This window comes from Engraulis encrasicolus, chromosome 3, assembly GCF_034702125.1.
Source record: "Engraulis encrasicolus isolate BLACKSEA-1 chromosome 3, IST_EnEncr_1.0, whole genome shotgun sequence".
NCBI classification, from domain to species: domain Eukaryota; kingdom Metazoa; phylum Chordata; class Actinopteri; order Clupeiformes; family Engraulidae; genus Engraulis; species Engraulis encrasicolus.
In genome coordinates, this window is record NC_085859.1 from 38,626,005 (window position 1) to 38,644,421 (window position 18,417).

The 18,417-nt window shown below is 47.2% G+C and overlaps 1 protein-coding gene and 1 non-coding gene across 7 annotated transcripts in view; both read right to left on the bottom strand.

The window, feature by feature from the left end:
- ep400 (E1A binding protein p400) overlaps positions 1-18,417 on the bottom strand; it is a 64,432-nt gene that overhangs the window by 620 nt on the left and 45,395 nt on the right. For 3 of the 6 annotated variants that reach the window (XM_063195370.1, XM_063195372.1, XM_063195367.1), the window contains 13 exons: positions 17,302-17,358; positions 17,056-17,134; positions 15,736-15,918; positions 15,285-15,330; positions 14,924-15,027; positions 14,266-14,458; positions 13,549-13,682; positions 11,979-12,221; positions 8,049-8,220; positions 7,685-7,851; positions 5,290-5,439; positions 4,115-4,183; positions 1-1,383 (listed from right to left, as the gene is read on the bottom strand). The exon at positions 1-1,383 is cut by the window's left edge and continues 620 nt beyond it. In XM_063195370.1, coding sequence (XP_063051440.1) covers positions 1,120-1,383; positions 4,115-4,183; positions 5,290-5,439; positions 7,685-7,851; positions 8,049-8,220; positions 11,979-12,221; positions 13,549-13,682; positions 14,266-14,458; positions 14,924-15,027; positions 15,285-15,330; positions 15,736-15,918; positions 17,056-17,134; positions 17,302-17,358 — 1,861 coding nt within the window. In that variant the 3' untranslated portion in view covers positions 1-1,119. Of the gene's footprint in view, positions 1,384-2,687; positions 2,826-4,114; positions 4,184-5,289; positions 5,440-7,684; positions 7,852-8,048; positions 8,221-11,978; positions 12,222-13,548; positions 13,683-14,265; positions 14,459-14,923; positions 15,028-15,284; positions 15,331-15,735; positions 15,919-17,055; positions 17,135-17,301; positions 17,359-18,417 lie in introns of those variants that run through there. The other 3 variants (XM_063195368.1, XM_063195371.1, XM_063195369.1) reach the window with 3 other exon arrangements.
- Positions 7,070-7,203, bottom strand: LOC134446562 (small nucleolar RNA SNORA49). Its single transcript, XR_010034429.1, has one exon. It is a non-coding gene; the product is annotated as a small nucleolar RNA SNORA49 (small nucleolar RNA).

Genomic DNA, 18,417 nt, shown 5'->3' on the forward strand with positions numbered 1-18,417 from the left:
TGTTTTCATTACGTCTCTCAAAGCTGGCTGACATTGGCGGCCTCCGAAGGGAAAAAAAAGACATACTAAATCACAATCCACTATATTACAATACTGACACACGACGACAATCATTTATTGAAGGAATATATTACATACCAAGTAAAGAGAGAGCAGAGCAGAGCAGTAATGCCTCTTTTCGCTACCTCAGAAATCACACCACACCAGCCAAGGTGGTGACGCCGTTATATAAAAAGAAAAAAAGGAGGATGTTTGGTAGCCTGGCGACGCCATCCTATGTACTCCACCCAAAGATTTCGCCCAGGCTAGATGTTTGGGGGGAATTTCATTTCCTTTTTAGTATAAAAAATATCGACAAAGTCAGATAAGGGGGTAGTTAGCCACATATCACCGTGCCACCTTTGAGAGACATTCTAAGAGGGCAGAGCTTTTTATGGTGTTTTTTTGTTGTTTGTTCTGCATGCATGTATGCAAAAAAAGAGAGTTCGTTAGTTTTGCACAAAGGAGGTGGGCTATCACAGAAGACTCCTGATGACCCAGTATGTTACGCCACATGATCTACAGGAACACGTTAACACATCAGCGTCTTTAAGTGGACACACTGCATACACACACAATGTGGACAGTTGAATCCCAACGGCGCTTTAAACGATCTCTGTGTGTGTGTGTGTGTGTGTGTGTGTGTGTGTGTGTGTGTGTTTTCCAATAAGCACCCCCAGTTTGACCCAGGGTAAAATACAAATAATAGAAAATACTTGGTTCGGTCTTGTCGATGAAGAGAAATGGTCATGTTTTCGCTAACAGGGTTAGTAAAGTGTATTGCTTGTGTGTATACTGTATGTACGTGTATGTGTCCACATATATAAGCAAAATTGACACTAGCAGTGTTGTTAGTAAGTGTGTGCTTGTGTGTTACAGGTGTGTTTCCACGTGTTTATGAGAAACTGTGACATTTCGCTTGCACTATTAGTATGCTTGTGTGTATGTGTAGTACTTGTCGATGTGTATGTTTATATATAGTGTGTGGGTGTCTCCATCAGATAAACATCTACATATATGCCACTGTGTGGGTGTCTTCATCAGAGATGCATTTTGCCTTCTCCTTCTCCTCCTCCTCGTCTAGCTTCCTCCACTAGGTTTGGCGGGGGCTTTAGAGCGTGCTGCTCCCCCGCCTCGCCCTTTGCCCTGCGCGGGTGCTGGGGAGGCCTGGGCTGGGGGGGCGGTGGCGTCGGGGGTGGTCGCTGCGGCTGCCGTGGCGATGGAGGCCCCCTGCTGGGCGGGGCTGTGTGGGGGCGGAGACTGCATCTGGGGGGAGCCTGCTGCTGCCGCCGCCGCTGCTGTTGCCGTGACAACCTGCTGCTGGAGCAGCTTCTGCTGAACCACCTGTAGAGGTGAAATAAAGAGAGACGGCAGGTTGAGGTCACTCACACGCACAAGCTCAGTAGCCTCTAATCACGCAAGCACGCCACACAAGTTCCATTTTGCCAAGCAGGTATAAACCATAGACATGAACACTAGATTCCGCGTTGACGACGACTCCTTTGTATTGGAACAAATGGCTCCAATCAGAGCGCCACTATGTTTAGGCTAATGCTAGCTATGAGAAGGCAATTTCCCATTGGTTCCCATTGTAGCCAACTAGCGGCAGTACTACGTCCGACCGGTAGCCAGTGCTCATTCTCATAGCTTAAAGGTTCTCTACTAGCATCAATTGGTGACATGATGATATGCACATTATCCTGCAGGTGGCAGTGACATTTATGAAAAATATGATACAGGGGACAAGACCGGGTCACCCGGGGTTGGGCCATGCCAAAAGGCTGAATATAGCATTTAGCGTTCATATCTAGCATGTTGATGCCACTTATAGATCATATCTAGCATGTTGATCTAGTATGCAATGCCACTTCTACCTGCTTCATGAGGCATTGAATGGAAGTTGTCTGACGTAACATGAAAAGGGATGGACCATCGGTTCATTGTCTTGAGGCATGCGTGTGTCTAGTGTGACAAGGATTATGGTGTGAGGGGAGGTCTGGAACTAATTCATTGGATCCGTTTCCTCCCGTTTCCTCTTCTGTTCCAAGCCTCTGGTTCATGTATGCCAATTTATCTCGTGATGCCACTGAAGCACTGTTCATACCTTGTCTTCTGCATGCGCCTATATTTTCGTTTTTTTTGTCTGGAATGGTTCCCCTCACTATTGCAAGATCTGAGTTCATGCATGTTATGTTTGTCATCATGTTCACTGTTCGTATCCTTCAGCATGCACCACGGTGTGGAGAATTTGTGGGCTTTTCGTTTGCTTTTGGGATGGTTTCCACTGCTCAATTTCATGCATGCTACACAACGCCCATTTCTGCTCACAGATCCATCCAATTTCTGTCGACTTCTACAGCATGCAAAACCAATGAGTGAATAAAAAAAAGGGATTCTTGGCTGCTCAAAATAGCGTGTTACCCCCTCTACTCTACCCCCCTGCCCCTCCCCTTCCTCCCCCTTTGGGTGGCTTCTGTGACATGCACAACACTGAGAGAAACACTCTAAATAAATAAATAAAATAACAAAAGTCAAAATCCACTTTCAAGTCCACCTAATCTCTTTCCACCCCCGTGCAACTCTCTGTCAACGACATCTTCAGTCTCGAAAATAGCGGACGCCCCAATTGGACCCCCCCACGCCCCACCCCCCAACCCACGGGCGGTCTAGATCCTAACCTGCGCGGCGGCCGAGGCTGCAGGGATGACCTGCACCTGAGTCTGGGCGGCAGAGGCAGCGGCTGCTGCAGCCTGGGGCAGAGCCACCGCCTGGGCCTGAGCCTGGAGCTGAGTGAGGAGCCACCACAAGAGCAGCAGCAGCAGGAGCAGCAATGCCGTATGCCATGGGGGAGCACAGGAGACAGGAGACAGGAGACAGGAGAGGAGAAGCAGGAGACAGCCACACCACAGGAGAGGATAGGTTAGAACACAGGGGAGATGGAAGGAGGGCAGGGGGGAGAGCCAGACCGAAAGCGACAGACAGAGAGACAGAGATGGAAAGAGAGAGAGAGAGATAGAGGGGATAAGGCCAAACAGAATAGGATAGGAAAGAGGGGGACGCAACCACACCACACGAGAGATCAGGATAGGACAGGGGGTAGGCAAAAGGGAGGAGCGGAAGAGGGATGAGGAGAAGGAGCAGTTAGACTTTGATCCACGACAAAATCATCAGTCAGGTAACATCTTTTTTTATATTTTGCTGAGCTTATCGACAGACAGAATTAAGAAAGGAGGAAAAAGATAAGAAATGAGAGATCAAAGAGCGAATAAAAACTAAAAAAAGAGGGGGAGGGGAGAGAGAGAGAGAGAGAGAGAGAGAGAGAGAGAGAGAGAGAGAGAGAGAGAGAGAGAGAGAGAGAGAGAAATAAACCAATGCAGAGAGAGATGAAGAAAGAAAGAGAGAAGACAGATAAAGAAAGTGAGAGACAGAGAAAACTAGACTGATGAATAAAGTAGGAAAAAGGGAGGGGTGGAAAAGGGAGAGCAACACAGGATTACCAGGAATAACATGAGGGAAGAAAGACTGACAGAGAGATGCAAACGGACAGACAGGCAGGTGGGACAACGGAAAAACAGACAGACAGGGCATTTGAGTGAGAGACCGATGGGATGCCTCTTGGCTAAGGAGGTGAGACCCTGTGCCCGAAAGAGTCTCCTATCTCTACACTCGCACTACTCACTGCCCCCCTCAACACAACGCCTGGCTGACAGGATGAGCACCAGGAACACACACTGCTGACCATTCACATACGTAAACCCATAACCGGAGTTGTATCAAGTAGAAGTACTCTTACAGATGTAATTACAACACTAGTAGTGTGATGTTACAAAGGTGAAACCATGTACTTTCATACCACTAGTGTTGCAAATACATCTGTAAGAGTACTTCTACTTCTATTTGATACAACTCTGCCCATAACCAATGCGCACACACTCATGCACACAGGTGATACTGTTGTGCCTGCTGTTATTGAGTCATACAGCATATTCACACACTTGTCTCTCTCTCGCATCATACATATTTACACAATCACACGCACACACACGTACAAGCACAGTTCCTCTGGGAGTCTTACCTGCTGGGGAGAGGATACTATTTGCTGGATATTGGCTACTGTAGATTGCTGCTGTACTATCTTAGCAACCTAGAAGCAAACAGGATATGAGTCACACAGCACAGCTAGGGTGAGAGGAGAGACAAACACATTCAAAAGGCACACGGCACGGCAAACACACACACACATGGACACAGGAACACAAACACATTCAAAAGGCACACTGCACTGCAAACACACACATGGACACAGGAACACACACACATTCAAAAGGCACACTGCACGGCAAACACACTAGGGACACAAATCCTCCCTCAAAGACTATCTCTTGCACACACAGAAACGCAAAGACAGACACAGACACCATCTTTCCCATCCCATCCCTCAGTCAAACACATGAACGCATGCGCACACACACGCACACGCACACCTTTATGACTAGGGTAGGGCCTACACTTCTATCTAATGCATTGGTATTGTACAGCACGCATCTATTTTGTGCAACTGAGTATGGCTGAGGGCGAACCCTGCCTGTCATCTTGAGCCTCTTGTCAACGTTCAGCTGGATGGATGAGATGGCATAGGGATGATGATGAAGACATAAGCAATGTCTGCACATAGGACTGTGGATGGCTTTATATGCAGCCTTCAAGAAGCACGTTTACACTCTCCTCTTTTGTGACTATCTACTACACTAATGCTTGAGCTGCCCTAGTCCCAGGCCAGACTATTGACATGTGTCTGTGTCTGTGTGCGCGTGTGTGTGTGTGAAGAAGAGTGTGTTTACTAAGAAGAGTACCCCCCCGCCAAAAACAAAAAACGAACTAACCCTTCTTTGCATCTGCACTTGTTGTTCTGTATATTTCCTGTGCACTTTGTATCTGCTAGTGATGTTGGCTATGATTATGTCCTTGTTTGTAAGTCGCTTTGTTTATTAAGCGTCTGCCAAAGGCAATGTTAAGTATGCGCATGCGTGTGTGTGTACGAGCGCATCCGTATCATATGAATCACATTTTTAAACACATATCTATTTTCAAAATAACATTGGAGGCAGAACTGTGTGTGCACCTAACGTAAGCAGTCTCTGCAGAGCAGTGTGTGATGTGTGTGTACCTGTAGTTGTGTAGCTGGGCCCTCTGGGGCTGTGCGAGGGTGGTGGTGTAGTACTGAGTGTGTGTGTGTGTGTGTGTGTGTACCTGTATCTGCTGCGTAGCGGGGCTCTTCTGGGGCTGAGCGAGGGTGGTGGTGTAGTACTGCGTCTTGATTGGCTGCTGGAGCTGCGTGGTGGTGGCGTACGCAACCTTCTGCTGCTGCTGAGCTGCCTGGGCCGCCTGCCCCGACGCCAACTGTAGACACACACACACACACACACACACACACACACACACACACACACACACACACACACACACACACACACACACACACACACACACACACACACACACACAGTGTAAGGCAGAGGTGTCAAACTCATTTCAATTCGGTGGGCCAAAGAGCCTATTTGATCTCAAGTGGGCCGGACCAGTAACCTAATCGCAAAAGATCAAACAATTCTGCTTCACATTGGAATTGCATTGTTAGTGAATCATCTCAAGGTGGATGACAGCAGATATTATATTACATTGCATTACATTACATTACATTTGGCAGACGCTTTATAACCAAAGCGACTATCAAGAGAGGACATAATCAAGCCAACATCACCAGCAAATACACAGTGCACAGGAAATATACAGAACAACAAGTGCAGTTGCAAAGAGGAGTTAGTAGTTTTTTTTGTTTGTTTTTTTGTTTGTCTTTTTAAAAGAGTAAATAAAGAATACACACACAAACACATACACACACACCCACAAACTAAACTAAACATCATGTTAAGAGTCTGCCCTGGGGCTAGGCCAGTTCAAGCATTAGTCTAGTAGATTCTCTCGAAAGAGGAAGGTCTTCAGTTGTTTTTGAAGGCTGCAAGAGATGTGCTTAGTCTTGCTGCCTCTGGGAGACCGTTCCACCACTTGGGTACAACAACGGAGAATAAGCTTGACTGGGAGTACCTAGAGCGACTGGATGGCGGGGCCAGACGGCTTGTGCTGGATGAGCGCAGTTCTCTTCCAGTAACATAAGGCGTTAGTAGGTCCTTCAGATAAGCTGGGGCCGTTCCTGATGGTTTTGTAGGCAAGGGTCAATGCCTTGTGCTTGTATATCCTCATATCAGGAGCATCGACTGTAAATAGTGACATTTTGTTGTCAAGCATAAAAAAAAGGAAATCTCAGATAACTGCAGCAAATATTGTACTGAGCTTGAGATTTACTTCTTATTTTGACAGTCCGACTGACGGACAAAGATGGTTCCGTCTATGCACTTTGTGGACATAGGAGGGAATGGCAATTTAGAGAATGTGTTTCAGACGGACGGATGGACGGACGGACCGACCGACAGATAGACCGACTGACGACCGACTGACATACCCTCTTATAGAGCTGCTAGGATGCATCTTAAAAAAAACAAGTCTGGGGCCGAATGAAAACATCTGGAGGGCTGCATCCGGCCCCCGAGCCTTATGTTTCACATCCCTGGCATAAGGACTTCCGAGCACAGTCGTGATGCGTGGGTGGCATGGCCCACTGGGTGGATACATTTTGGAGCTACCGACCGCAATCTGTTGATTTTCAACTACGTGGTCAGATAGTTTGAGTATTTCAGAAACAGCTGAGTTACTGGGATATTCCCAAGTAACCTTCTCTGGGGTGTTAACCTGCCCGCTGTCTTCCGTTCTGCTGGGTGGCAACTGCTTGTGTGTGTGTGTGATGTGATGTGACGGACAGACACACAGACAAAAGCCCCTCCAGGTATACAGGTATACAGCATAAGAAGAAATTGTAGTAATGATTTCATAGCCCATGAGGGGCAAGCAGAGAGCACAGAGCACAGCACTATAAATAGAGCACAACACAAATTGAATTGCATGCGAGAGAATCACTGTCGGCCTCTCTGGGGCCCTGAAGAGGAATAGGGGTCCTCCAGGGAGGAAAGAGTGCTCGTTACTTTGTCCCCGTGAAAGAGCCAGGACTGCTGCTGGACAGGCAGCACACCCTGGTGTTAGATGGGGAAATTACACACACAAGACAGACAAGCAGGCACAGACAGAGACACGCAAGGCAGAAACACAAACTGTAGATACAGGAAAAGAAAAAATGTGTTCGAGAGAGAGAGAGAAAAAGAGAGAGAGAGAGAGAGAGAGAGAGAGAGAGAGAGAGAGAGAGAGAGAGAGAGAGAGAGAGAGAGAGAGAGAGAGAGAGAGAGAGAGAGAGAGAGAGAGAGAGAGTGAGTGTGTGTGTGTGTGTGTGGGCGCGCGCACCTCCTGTTGTACGGTGGCGGTGCTGCTTGAGTGTGTGTGCGTGTGTGTGTAATATGTGTGTGTGTGTGTGTGTGTGTGTGTGTGTGTGTGATTACCTTCTGTTGTACGGTGGCGGTGGCCTGTTGTGCGGCGGCTGCGGCTGCTTGAGTGTGTGTGTGTGTGTGTGTGTGTGTGTGTGTGTGTGTGTGTGTGTGTGTGTGTGTGTGTGTGTGTGTGTGTGTGTGTGTGTGTTTACCTTCTGTTGTACGGTGGCGGTGGCCTGTTGTGGCTGCCCGGCTGCCTTCTGCTGTGCGGCGGCTGCTGCTGCTGCCTGGGCGGCTGCTTGCTGCTGCTGCTTCTGTCGCTGCTGCAGGAGCTGCTGGACCTGCTGCACCTGGAACGGGTGGGTCACCACCTGGCCCCCTGGAGGAGGACGAGAGCAGAGGACAACACTTAAAGTGATACTGTCCCATTTTTGTAAATAAGCTTATTGTACACCTCTCCTTGAGTTAAATGATTGGCAGTATGGCAGTGCAAAATTTACCTCCAAGCTAGCATTGAGTCCTATGAGACCAGCTGGCAGCTAACTGAGGGAAAACAATTCCGTGGGAAACACTGACCTGCTTTCTGTGCCTGTCCGATGGTGACGCTGATGCCGGCCACTGTGACGGGCAGGGTGGTGACGCCGGCGGAGGACACCACGGCTGGCACAGACACCACCGGCTTGGACAGGGCCACCTGCGCCGTCTGGGCAGCCTGCGCCGGGAGCTGAGACTGGGCTGGCACACGCGTCTAGTGGGGAGGGAGAGAGAGAGAGAGAGAGAGAGAGAGAGAGAGAGAGAGAGAGAGAGAGAGAGAGAGAGAGAGAGAGAGAGAGAGAGAGAGAGAGAGAGAGAGAGAGAGAGAGAGAGAGAGAGAGAGAGAGGGGAGAAAGATGGATAGTTAGTGTGCAATTGAGAGCATGAACAAGACAGACAGACAGACAGACAGACAGACAGACAGACAGAGAGACAGAGAGACAGAGAGACAGAGAGAGAGAGAGAGAGAGAGAGAGAGAGAGAGAGAGAGAGAGAGAGAGAGAGAGAGAGAGAGAACGAGATAGAGATAGAGATGCAGAGACAGATAGACAAAGGCATAGGCTATGTCTCAAATCACACACTTGTGTCAGTGCACAGCGCGCGCAGCGCACACAGTGCACTGAGGCCTTTAGTGCATAGGGTCGTGGAAAAACTTGAGCACTACGCACTGTGCCCTCGCTGGAAGTGACGGCTGAGCATGGCATTAGCTCGCCAAAATATCAGTTGGCTACTGTTTACAATGCACAGCGTCTGGTGCTTGTTTTTCCATTTCCTTCACCCAAAAGGACAACAATCACACATACAATACTTTGGTTGGCATGAAAAGGTTGGTGTCCCATCAACATTACTTACAGAATTAGGAGACTGTTGACCAAACTCTTCTACTGAACTGAATGCCACATTTCCTCCATGTCATTGTCAACATGGCCGCCGTTTAGTGCATGCAGTGTCCATCATTCAAGCACTGCATTTTCCGCCATTGTTAGGGGATCATCCTGGCACTTTCAGTGCACTGGCTCAAATGAAATTTTCAGCGGGAGCGCCCTAAGCACTGAAAAACAGTGCCCGAAGTGCACAAGTGCGGCATTTGAGACACGGCCATAGAGTCAGCTTCAGTGCCTGACCTTTTTCATACACACACTAAGTATACTCCGATGTGGCTAATATTCCCACATACAGACCAATTCTCTTCTCTAAAAACAACAATGGTCAAGTGTAAAAAACAATATAACTAACCATGTTACTACATTTGGTGATGCAGTGTCACATTGCTGCAGTGTGCAAGTTGTTGTTTAACATGGAGGTTTAGAACTTGCCCCCACATCACCATGCTATTTGGATAGCATGACAGGCAGCGCAAACAGCTCAATCTTTGCACAGGGAGCACCAATTTGCACCATTTTTAGATGCGTCCCAGCATCTCTATAAGAGGGTCTGTCCGTCCGTCCGTCTGAAACGCATTCCTGAAACGCGTTCCTTCAATTGTTCCTTACTGTGGCCACAAGGCGGCAGAGTCGCCATTTTGGACCGGAGCGAATGCGTGCAAGCCAATTGTTCCTTACTGTGGCCACAAGGCGGCGGAGTTGCCATTTTGGACCGGAGCGAATGCGTGCAAGCCAGAACATATTACCAAACAGGCAAGACGGCTGATGGCATTGTGAGACAACTGAGGGGGGCATTCAATTTTCGCCATTGTTTTGCGTTTGGACAATGGGAGGCAACTTTATTTTGGTTCGTCAGAAACTCGCGGAAATGAACGATTTAGAAGTCGGTAGGCAGTTTTTGACACAGATGTTTGTGCTCGGATAGAGAGGCGTTTGCATTGCATAACGCTCCACGGCATGGAACCGTAATTAGTTGACAGGCGACCCGCAGCGCATACAGCTCTTCCTCTAAACGTTGACCTGTAACATTTGGTTATAGCTTTTCTCCTTTCAAAACATTCACATTTTCCTTTGTGCGTGGATAGAGGGGCGTTTGCATTGCATAACGCTCCACGACATGGAACTGTAATTAGTTGACAGGCGACCCGCAGCGCAGCTCTTCCTCTAAACGTGGACCTGTAACATTTGGTTAGCTTTTTCTTCTTTCATAACATTCTGATTTTCCTCCGCGTTTCTCCAGTCCACAAACTCGGGTTCAGAGGTCTGTGTGTAGCCTACGAGCCTCCCTTTTAATATTCCCAGCGAGTTTACTTCTGCCTTTTCAGTAGTCAGTTTGCGCTGCGCACTGGAGCATGGTGCTCGAACTACAAGTAGACAGCTGGGCCATTTGACATACGGTGTGTTAGCCTACTCGTAGCCTACAGGGAGGTTCTTTCGTTGGCGGGCTCGTACCCCACAGGTGCTTTCCGCTGCGCTCGGAGAGAGCACAGGACATAACGCGTCTTTCGTAATTGCTTTGTAGTCGTTTGAATTTGGTAAACTCTGGCACGGGAGCTCACTGCTTTGTGCCTTGACGGTGAAGCTGGTTTTGAAAAATTTGCGCATAATTCACCTAAAGGGTGAACCCATAAGCACATGATTCATCCAAACGATTTTATTTATTTATTATTTGTCGATGTTTAGATTCTTTCCCACATGCACATGATGCTGAAATGGCGTGATACTAAAGGTTGATACTAATAAATGTCTGGTCATTTGTAATGTAGCCTACTTCATCTATGTGAAATTTGAAATCATATGGTTCTTTTCCAAATCCAAGAATGATAAGCTTATTATAGCCTAAACTGCAAAAAATAAAGCCATGTCTTGCCATTTTGCTGCCTGCCACATTATTTGGAGTGTCCATGATGACCAATAAACAAAAAGTACATCCTCAGGGGGGCGTTGACAGGTTAGGAGGAGGCCAGGGGGGTGTTTGGGGGGGAAAAATTGCATTGTTGGAACTGGCATAGAGGGACGCATCTGTTGTCCGCCTGTCGGCCTTGTTTGGCTACCGTCATTACTCGACTACCTCTAGCAGTTGGCTTTAGCTTCAAATGTGTCGAAGGTACCCTTAAAACTTTAAAGAGTTTGGCTTGTGCGCCACTTACATGCCCGTAGCACATTTTAAGTCTTTAACTGCTGCCTTTTTAAGGACACTGGTTGTTTTAACTGGGCAATAAAGTATGTTTGTTTTTAGCAGTGCCCTGGATTGGCTGCTTTAAAGCGAAACATAACCACAACATCCTGTTTTCATGCAACACCTCATCAATCCAAACTACCGCTCGCGCTGTTTCAGTGCCTTTTCCCAGCTATTCGGAGTTCACTGCCCTGAGCCCTCGCAAATGCACAAAAGTGCAGTATATACAACATTGAAAAAGACAAAAAAATGCCTTTAAAGTTGTCATACTGCCCAAACATGTTTCCCAGTTGAGCTTTCGCCTTCACTGATTTTAAGTTGATAATATAGAGGCAAATCAGAGTGGCAGACGGGTTTTTTCCCCCTCCCAGAGTCAGGGTTCCTTCCTTCCCCTGGTATTTGTACATTTGTGCAAGTGTATGTTATGAAATATAGAGTTTACTGTACTGTGTGTGTGTGTGAGTGAGTGTACTGAATATACACGTTTCCAGTGCACGTGGAAGCATAGTGTGTACAGTACAACTTATGTGTGCCTCCATAAGACCCTTCCTCCTGGTTTGCACCCTTTGTCTATTGTGTTTAACTGATTGAAGAGTGCACTAAAAATAACAAAACATTTGTGTGGACCTGAATTATTTCTGATGTCTTAATCACTGGTAATTAATTAATTTTGGGAGTGCAAGGCTGAAATGATGACAGTCTTTTTTGGCTGCTTGACGCCCAAACAAACAAAATGAACGCCTCGCCATGCGGCTGACACGGGTTAGATTCCCGGCCCAGGTCCTTTGCCGACCCTTCCTCATCTCTCGCCCCATTCACTTCCGGTCTACCTTTTCACACTGTCCTGTCCATAACAAAGTCTAAAAATAAAGAAAAAAAAAGGGGAAAAAAAGTGAAATGGTCCCTCACCAGGCGTGCCACCTGCAGGTTAGCCACCGTGCCGACGGGCAGCACGGCTCCGGGGCGTGGGGCGGCCACAGCTGCCAGCTGGGGGTTGGCCTGGGCTGCTGCGGCTGCTGCTGCTGAGGGCGCGGCCTGCACCTGGGCCGCCTGCGGCACGGCCTGGGCACCCTGAGCTGCTGCCACGGCCGCCGCCACCTGCTGCTGCTGCTGCAGCTGGAGCTTCTGTTTCTGTAACTTCAGCAGCTCAGCCTGGTGGAGAGAGAGAAAGAGAGGGAGAACTGATGATGGCAGCAGCCTGAAACGTCTGCTCTACTCTGCTCTGAGAAAAACAAAAAAACCCTTGTACTTGATCTTAGTGTCTTATTTAGTGTGCAGACCCGCTCCTACTTTGAACTACTTTTTGGGTCTACGCACCAACTTTTTGTTGGTTGCTGGTTGGTTGGTTGTTTCTAAACATCTAGAGCGCAAACAATACCCTTGCCTCCTTATTTAGGTCAATATTCATGAAAAGATCAAATTTGATAATAGGCAGCATGGTTTCAATGAGCAGCGTAGTTGCAGTACCCATTCTGGCCATATTCTACACAGTGCACTAGGGGTGCGCGGTATGGACGGTATACTATCGTGCGCTGTATTTTTTCCACCAAGGTATGGATTTTGTCCATACCGCTCTACCGCCATAGCGCATTGCGTCCTGCAGATGGCATAGACAACGTTTTGAACATCCATCGACTGTCTAGTTGTAGCATAAGGTGGTTGTAGAAAAACAGCAGCACAATCTCATTTAAATAAGCTTTAAGTGTAAAATGTATAGTTAGTGTAGTGAACTACTGTTTAAACTGTATGTGATTTCGATTCTGGTCTCCACAATTTAATACAGTGGTGTATGAAAAGCAAGTTAGCAAGCTAACAGCCGAAGTCATTCATGTCAATGCTGCTGTCTGACAACAGAAATGTGCTAAATCTATGTGCTGCTAACACTGGTTGCTTTACATTTGGGCCAGCCTTACTTACTGTAGGCTATGTTACTGTGTCCAGTTGAGATAATATCATTCATGATATCTGACTGGGTGTTAGTAAACTTTAACAATAACGACTTAACCATTAGGCTTGGCATAATCACAGATGCAATCACACATTTCCAAATTACCATCAGCAACTCCAGAAATAGGAAAAACATCCAATGAACGATTTATTGGATAAAATCCATGTTCAGTTTGACACCCCTCCCTTCTCTTCCCTAGTTCAACCCCTTCTAGACTTGGTGAAATTGACAGTGTTGTAGCCTATTGCATTGCATTGCAAAATGCATTTACATAGTTTTAGTTTGTTTTCAAAAGATTTGAATGGCAAGAATTCACACACATTCAAAAAATGCAAATGTTAAAAACATGCAAATGGAAAAGTTAAAAAAAAAGGTGTTTTGGACATTTTGCAACGGATTGCTTCAATTTTACACAAATGTAGCCTAAAATACCGTGATATATACCGTGATATATACCGTGGCTAAAATTATACCGAGGTATACATTTTTGGTCATACCGCCCACCCCTACAGTGCACCTTTAAGCATGTACCTGTTGCGGTTTGCCCACAGCTTTGATCTGTGGTGAGGCTCCTGCTGCCTGTTGCTGCTGCTGCAGTTGCTGCTGTCTCAGGATCTGCAGATGGGCCTGAGTCAGAGACTTACCAGGCGGCAGCTGCATACCTGCTACTCACAATGGAGAGAGGGGGAGAGAGAGAGAGAGAGAGAGAGAGAGAGAGAGAGAGAGAGAGAGAGAGAGAGAGAGAGAGAGATAGATAGATAGATAGATAGATAGATAGATAGATAGAGATAGAGAGAGAGAGAGAGAGAGAGAGAGGGGGGGGGGGGGGGGGAGTTAACGATCAGAATTAATGCTATGAATTCTTTCCGTCATCTCTGCCATTTTATACAACGGAAAACCATTAAGTCTGCCGAATCATGTCAAGTCAAGTGTTATCTTATCGTCACATTTTTCCATATAACGACTGACTTTACAAAGAGGATTTCAGTCTTCAGCTCAATTGATGCCAATGATGCATAAGCGGGTCATTTCTGCCAATTATGCTAAAAACGGTGTTATGTTTTTTTGACATCAACTTTTCAACATTGCATTTTTTGTGGGTCTTGATACTAGAACACACAAAATTCTGAATATGCTCTGGTACTGATTGGATGTCTGATTAGAAAATGGCTGGAATCCAATGAGTTAACAAGTTAACGAGCATCTGTAAGCCTCTGCGGCTCAGAGAGACAGGTCAGGCATACATACCTTGAGTGACGAGCGAGCGTGCCTGCGACTGGACGGGGGTGAGGTTGGTGGAGACGACAGCGGATGCGGTGACGGGAGTGACTGTGCGGACCACGTGTCCCGAGGGGATGGCCGCCACCTCGGCAGGGGCAGCTGCGGTGGGCACCGCCCTCTGCTGCGCATGCACCACCTGGGCTGCGGCTGTGCCCGCCGCCTAACACACACACAGAGGGAGGCACACACGCCACACAGGCACACACGCCACACAGGCACAGGCACACACACCACAGGCACACACAGACAGACACACAGACACAGACGACACAGAGACAATCAGCCAGTCAGTCAGAAGTCATAATTTGTTTTGTCCATTTCACTACTACATTACGTTAGTTCATTTAAGTAGGTCTATTAATTTATTTGTATTATTTTCTTTTTTTAACGTTTCTTTTTCTAACTCATCCTTATTTTTCCAGCACTTTTTCCAGGTCAACTGTCGTGTTCAAATGGTTCTACTTCGTATCTCCTGACCGCCAGGCAGTGCTTTCCACTCTGAATGTTCCATCACATGCTCCCATGCAAGTACTGCACATTCAGTTCTGAAAGCACCGACAGGCGGTCACCCGAAACTCATAGAACCGTGGTTACATACGTAACCCTCGTTTTGGCTCTTACTCACAGTCAGAGCTCCAGGGATGACCGGGGAGGCTAGACGCTTGTTGGCCTGGAACTGACCAGCGGGAACTCCAGCCACTGTGTTCACAATCACATTGCCTCCTGCAGCTAAATCAGACACAGACACAGACACAGACACACAAACAAACACACCAGGATTTTAAACACTATAATCATCTGCAAAACTACAACAATTTGCAAAGTCATACAGCAATAACACCATGGTCAGTGCCCTTTAGCAAGGCACCTAACCCCATACTGCTCCAGGGACTGTAACCAATACCCTGTAATAATAACAGTAAGTCACTTTGGATAAAAGCGTCAGCTTAGTGCAATGTAATGTGAAACTTCTGTTCATGTCCTACCTGCTTGGAGGGTGGTGCCAGCTCCGGCAGTCTTAATGGCCCCAGCCTATGGAGAAAACAGAACAAAACACTATTATCACAGTTTTTGGGTTCATTTTTTTGCGAGCGGATCATGTGTCCTTGCCACAACAACTCCCTCAACCTGGTTTCAAAAGCTACCAATGATTGCCAAAAGCCATAATTGGAGAATATGGACAGGGCTTTAAATTAACACCAGCCAACTGGCCAAATGCTTGACTGGTCGAAAAGACCAACTTGCTAGCCACGTTGACCCATTAGGGTGTGTGTGTTTGGCTAATAAATTCAAGATCTATTAGCCATTTTAGCTGGTGATGAAAATAGTTAATTTAGAGCCCTGAATATGGAATACGTGGCACTGAATCATAGCTTCAGAATCCAGGTTGCCCATCACCGCCTGCTCTCCCTCTATGTCCCATCCGTCCGTACTCACCAGCACTGCGGTGTTGGGCAGTGCGGCGGCTCCGGCCACGGCGGCCTGCTGGGGGACCCCAGCTGCCTGGGGCTGTCCGGCCACCCCGGCCTGGGCCTGTGGCTGGGCCACCCCCGCCTGGGCCTGGGGAGCTCCCGCTGCCTGCTGTGCTAGCTGCTGGGCACGTTGCTGCTCGGCCATGGCCTACAGGGTAAGAGAGAGAGAGAGAGAGAGAGAGAGAGAGAGAGAGAGAGAGAGAGAGAGAGAGAGAGAGAGAGAGAGAGAGAGAGAGAGAGAGAGAGAGATGAAGAAAGAAAGAAAGAAAGAAAGCGCGAGAGAGAGAGAGAGAGAGAGAGAGAGAATCAACTACAAAGCTTGTCTACATGCGTCTCTTTCTGTCTTCATTACTAGCAGGGTGAGAGAATGAGATAGAGGAGTGTTGCTGCTGCTCTGCCATGGCCTGTACGGAGGGTGACAGGAGAGAGATAGAGAAAGAGAGAGAGACGATTGTCACACTGATACTATCTGTATTTCTGGTACATCTATTTTGCCGTCTTTCTTTCTTCTCGATTTTTCCAACCTGAAATGGCACTAACAAAATCACTGTCTCCAAAAGAAATGTCAGCAACACCCAATGTTGCTTTGTAGATCATTTGTCATCCCAGACAAGATGACAATGAATTACCATGACCAATAAGAACAACAGAACCGACATACATCACCAGTTCCCTCCCCCATCCACCCACAATTCAGTCTTTGACAGTTGATGTCCACCTCATTATTTGCAACATTTTTAATATGCATTTGTTGATATAAAACACATAGGCTTCCAAGCCTTGCTCCGAAAGTATACAGACAGTGCACTGAGGAATAAGGCTATTTTATGCCGGAAACATGTTTACAGAACAAGGTGGTCTTGGTTTACAGTACCGGTACTCGTGATGCTTTCGAGTGTATATTAAAAAGCTTGACATGTTAATGTCTTGTATGGAGAAATTTTAAACATTAAGTTCATCCGAGCACCAGTGAATGTACACAGTGTCTTGTGATGCCACCCTGCTGTTTCTTTCTTTTTTTAAAGGTATTTTTTTGGGGGCTTTTTGGCCTTTATTATGACAGGACAGTAGGAGAGGAGACAGGAAACAATTGTGACAGAGAAATGGGGTAGGGTTGGGAAATGACCCCGGCTGGACTCGAACCGGGGTCCCGGTGGGCATGTACGGTAAGCCCAAACGTGGGGGGCTTAGCACGCTGCGCCACAGCGCCCCCATACCCTGCCGTTTCTAGAGTTCTAAAGTAGGGCTCCCTTTGAGCTAAACACCCAGACAGACAGACACACACCTTTTTCTCCTTGGCGATTCTCTCTGCTCGTTGAGACGCCACCTGGATTGGGTGGAGTGGCTTGTCGTAGCTGATCCCGCTAAAAGAAAAAAAGAAAAGATTTTAACGTCGACAGACACAGACACAGACACAGACAGAGACACAGACACGAAGAGCCCACAAGATGTCAAGACAGAGGCCTGGACCTTGCTTTTAGTAGGTTTGATCAGATTTGTTCAGACTTCAGATAGAGGAAATTCGGGTTACCTTTCGGCCAGGACGGAGGCATGCTTGGGGTTCTTCTGGAATGGATTCATACCCAGCCTGAAAACAGAAGCAGGAAAAGAGCAGAAGGAAACAACATCAGAGAAAGTTTTGAACCGGGCCTCAACATTAGAGGAGTGGTTCTTTACCTTTTTCTTAACGCAACCCCTTTACCTGTGCCCAAGACAAGGCGTGCACCCCCATCCCAAACGTCTTCACCAGTATACGCACTAAAAACTGATTTCAATGATTAAAAATTACAATGGTTCTTGCTTGAGACATTAATCAATACCTTAATCACTTTACATGTGTCACTTTACATGTTTTGATTTGGTTCTGATTTGGTCTAGTAATTATAATGTTCGCAAGCAGAATTTTGTTTGCATCCTCAAAAAAAAAAAAAAAAAACACCACCTGAAATCTCTGGCGCACCCCAGGTTAAGAACCACTGCATTACACTAACTTTCACTGCCTTGAGGTCACACACTGATCTCTCTGTGGACCTACAATTCATTACATACACCTGAGATAACGTCCAGAACTACCTTGTTGAAATCAACCATCTTCCAGGGTGATTAAACTCAATGCTTTACACGAGTGATTAGATCGGACATGAAATGCATTATTAGGAGCTTATGCTATTGATTAGTTCTAACATACACTATTGTGCAACTTAAGACACATCGTCAGTGTTGTGACCTGCGATCATTGGGTGTTTCGGGTCTCACAACATACACCCTCACCAGGGGACCCAACCGGGGGTGATCAAGCCCCGGCTTGTGTCTTAAGAGCATTTATTTGTCCACGGATCGCCCCGCTTGATCCACAGCCATCTGGACGCCTTCTCCGCTGCGTCACTGATGTTTCTGATGGCTTTTCTGTTCTGCAGTCCTCTCAGTCCCAGCATCTTCAGCGCCCTGATGAGAGACTGGCCAGCAAAGCCTCTGCACCCGACCTCGATGGGGTTGCATCGGGTCTTCCATCCCCTGCTTCGGCATTCACTTGCCAGCTCCTCATACTTGGCCCTCTTCCTCTCAAAAGCCTCCTCCATCCTGTCTTCCCAGGGGACAGTCAACTCCAGCAGGACCACTTGCCTTGTTGTTTCTGACACCAGGACCA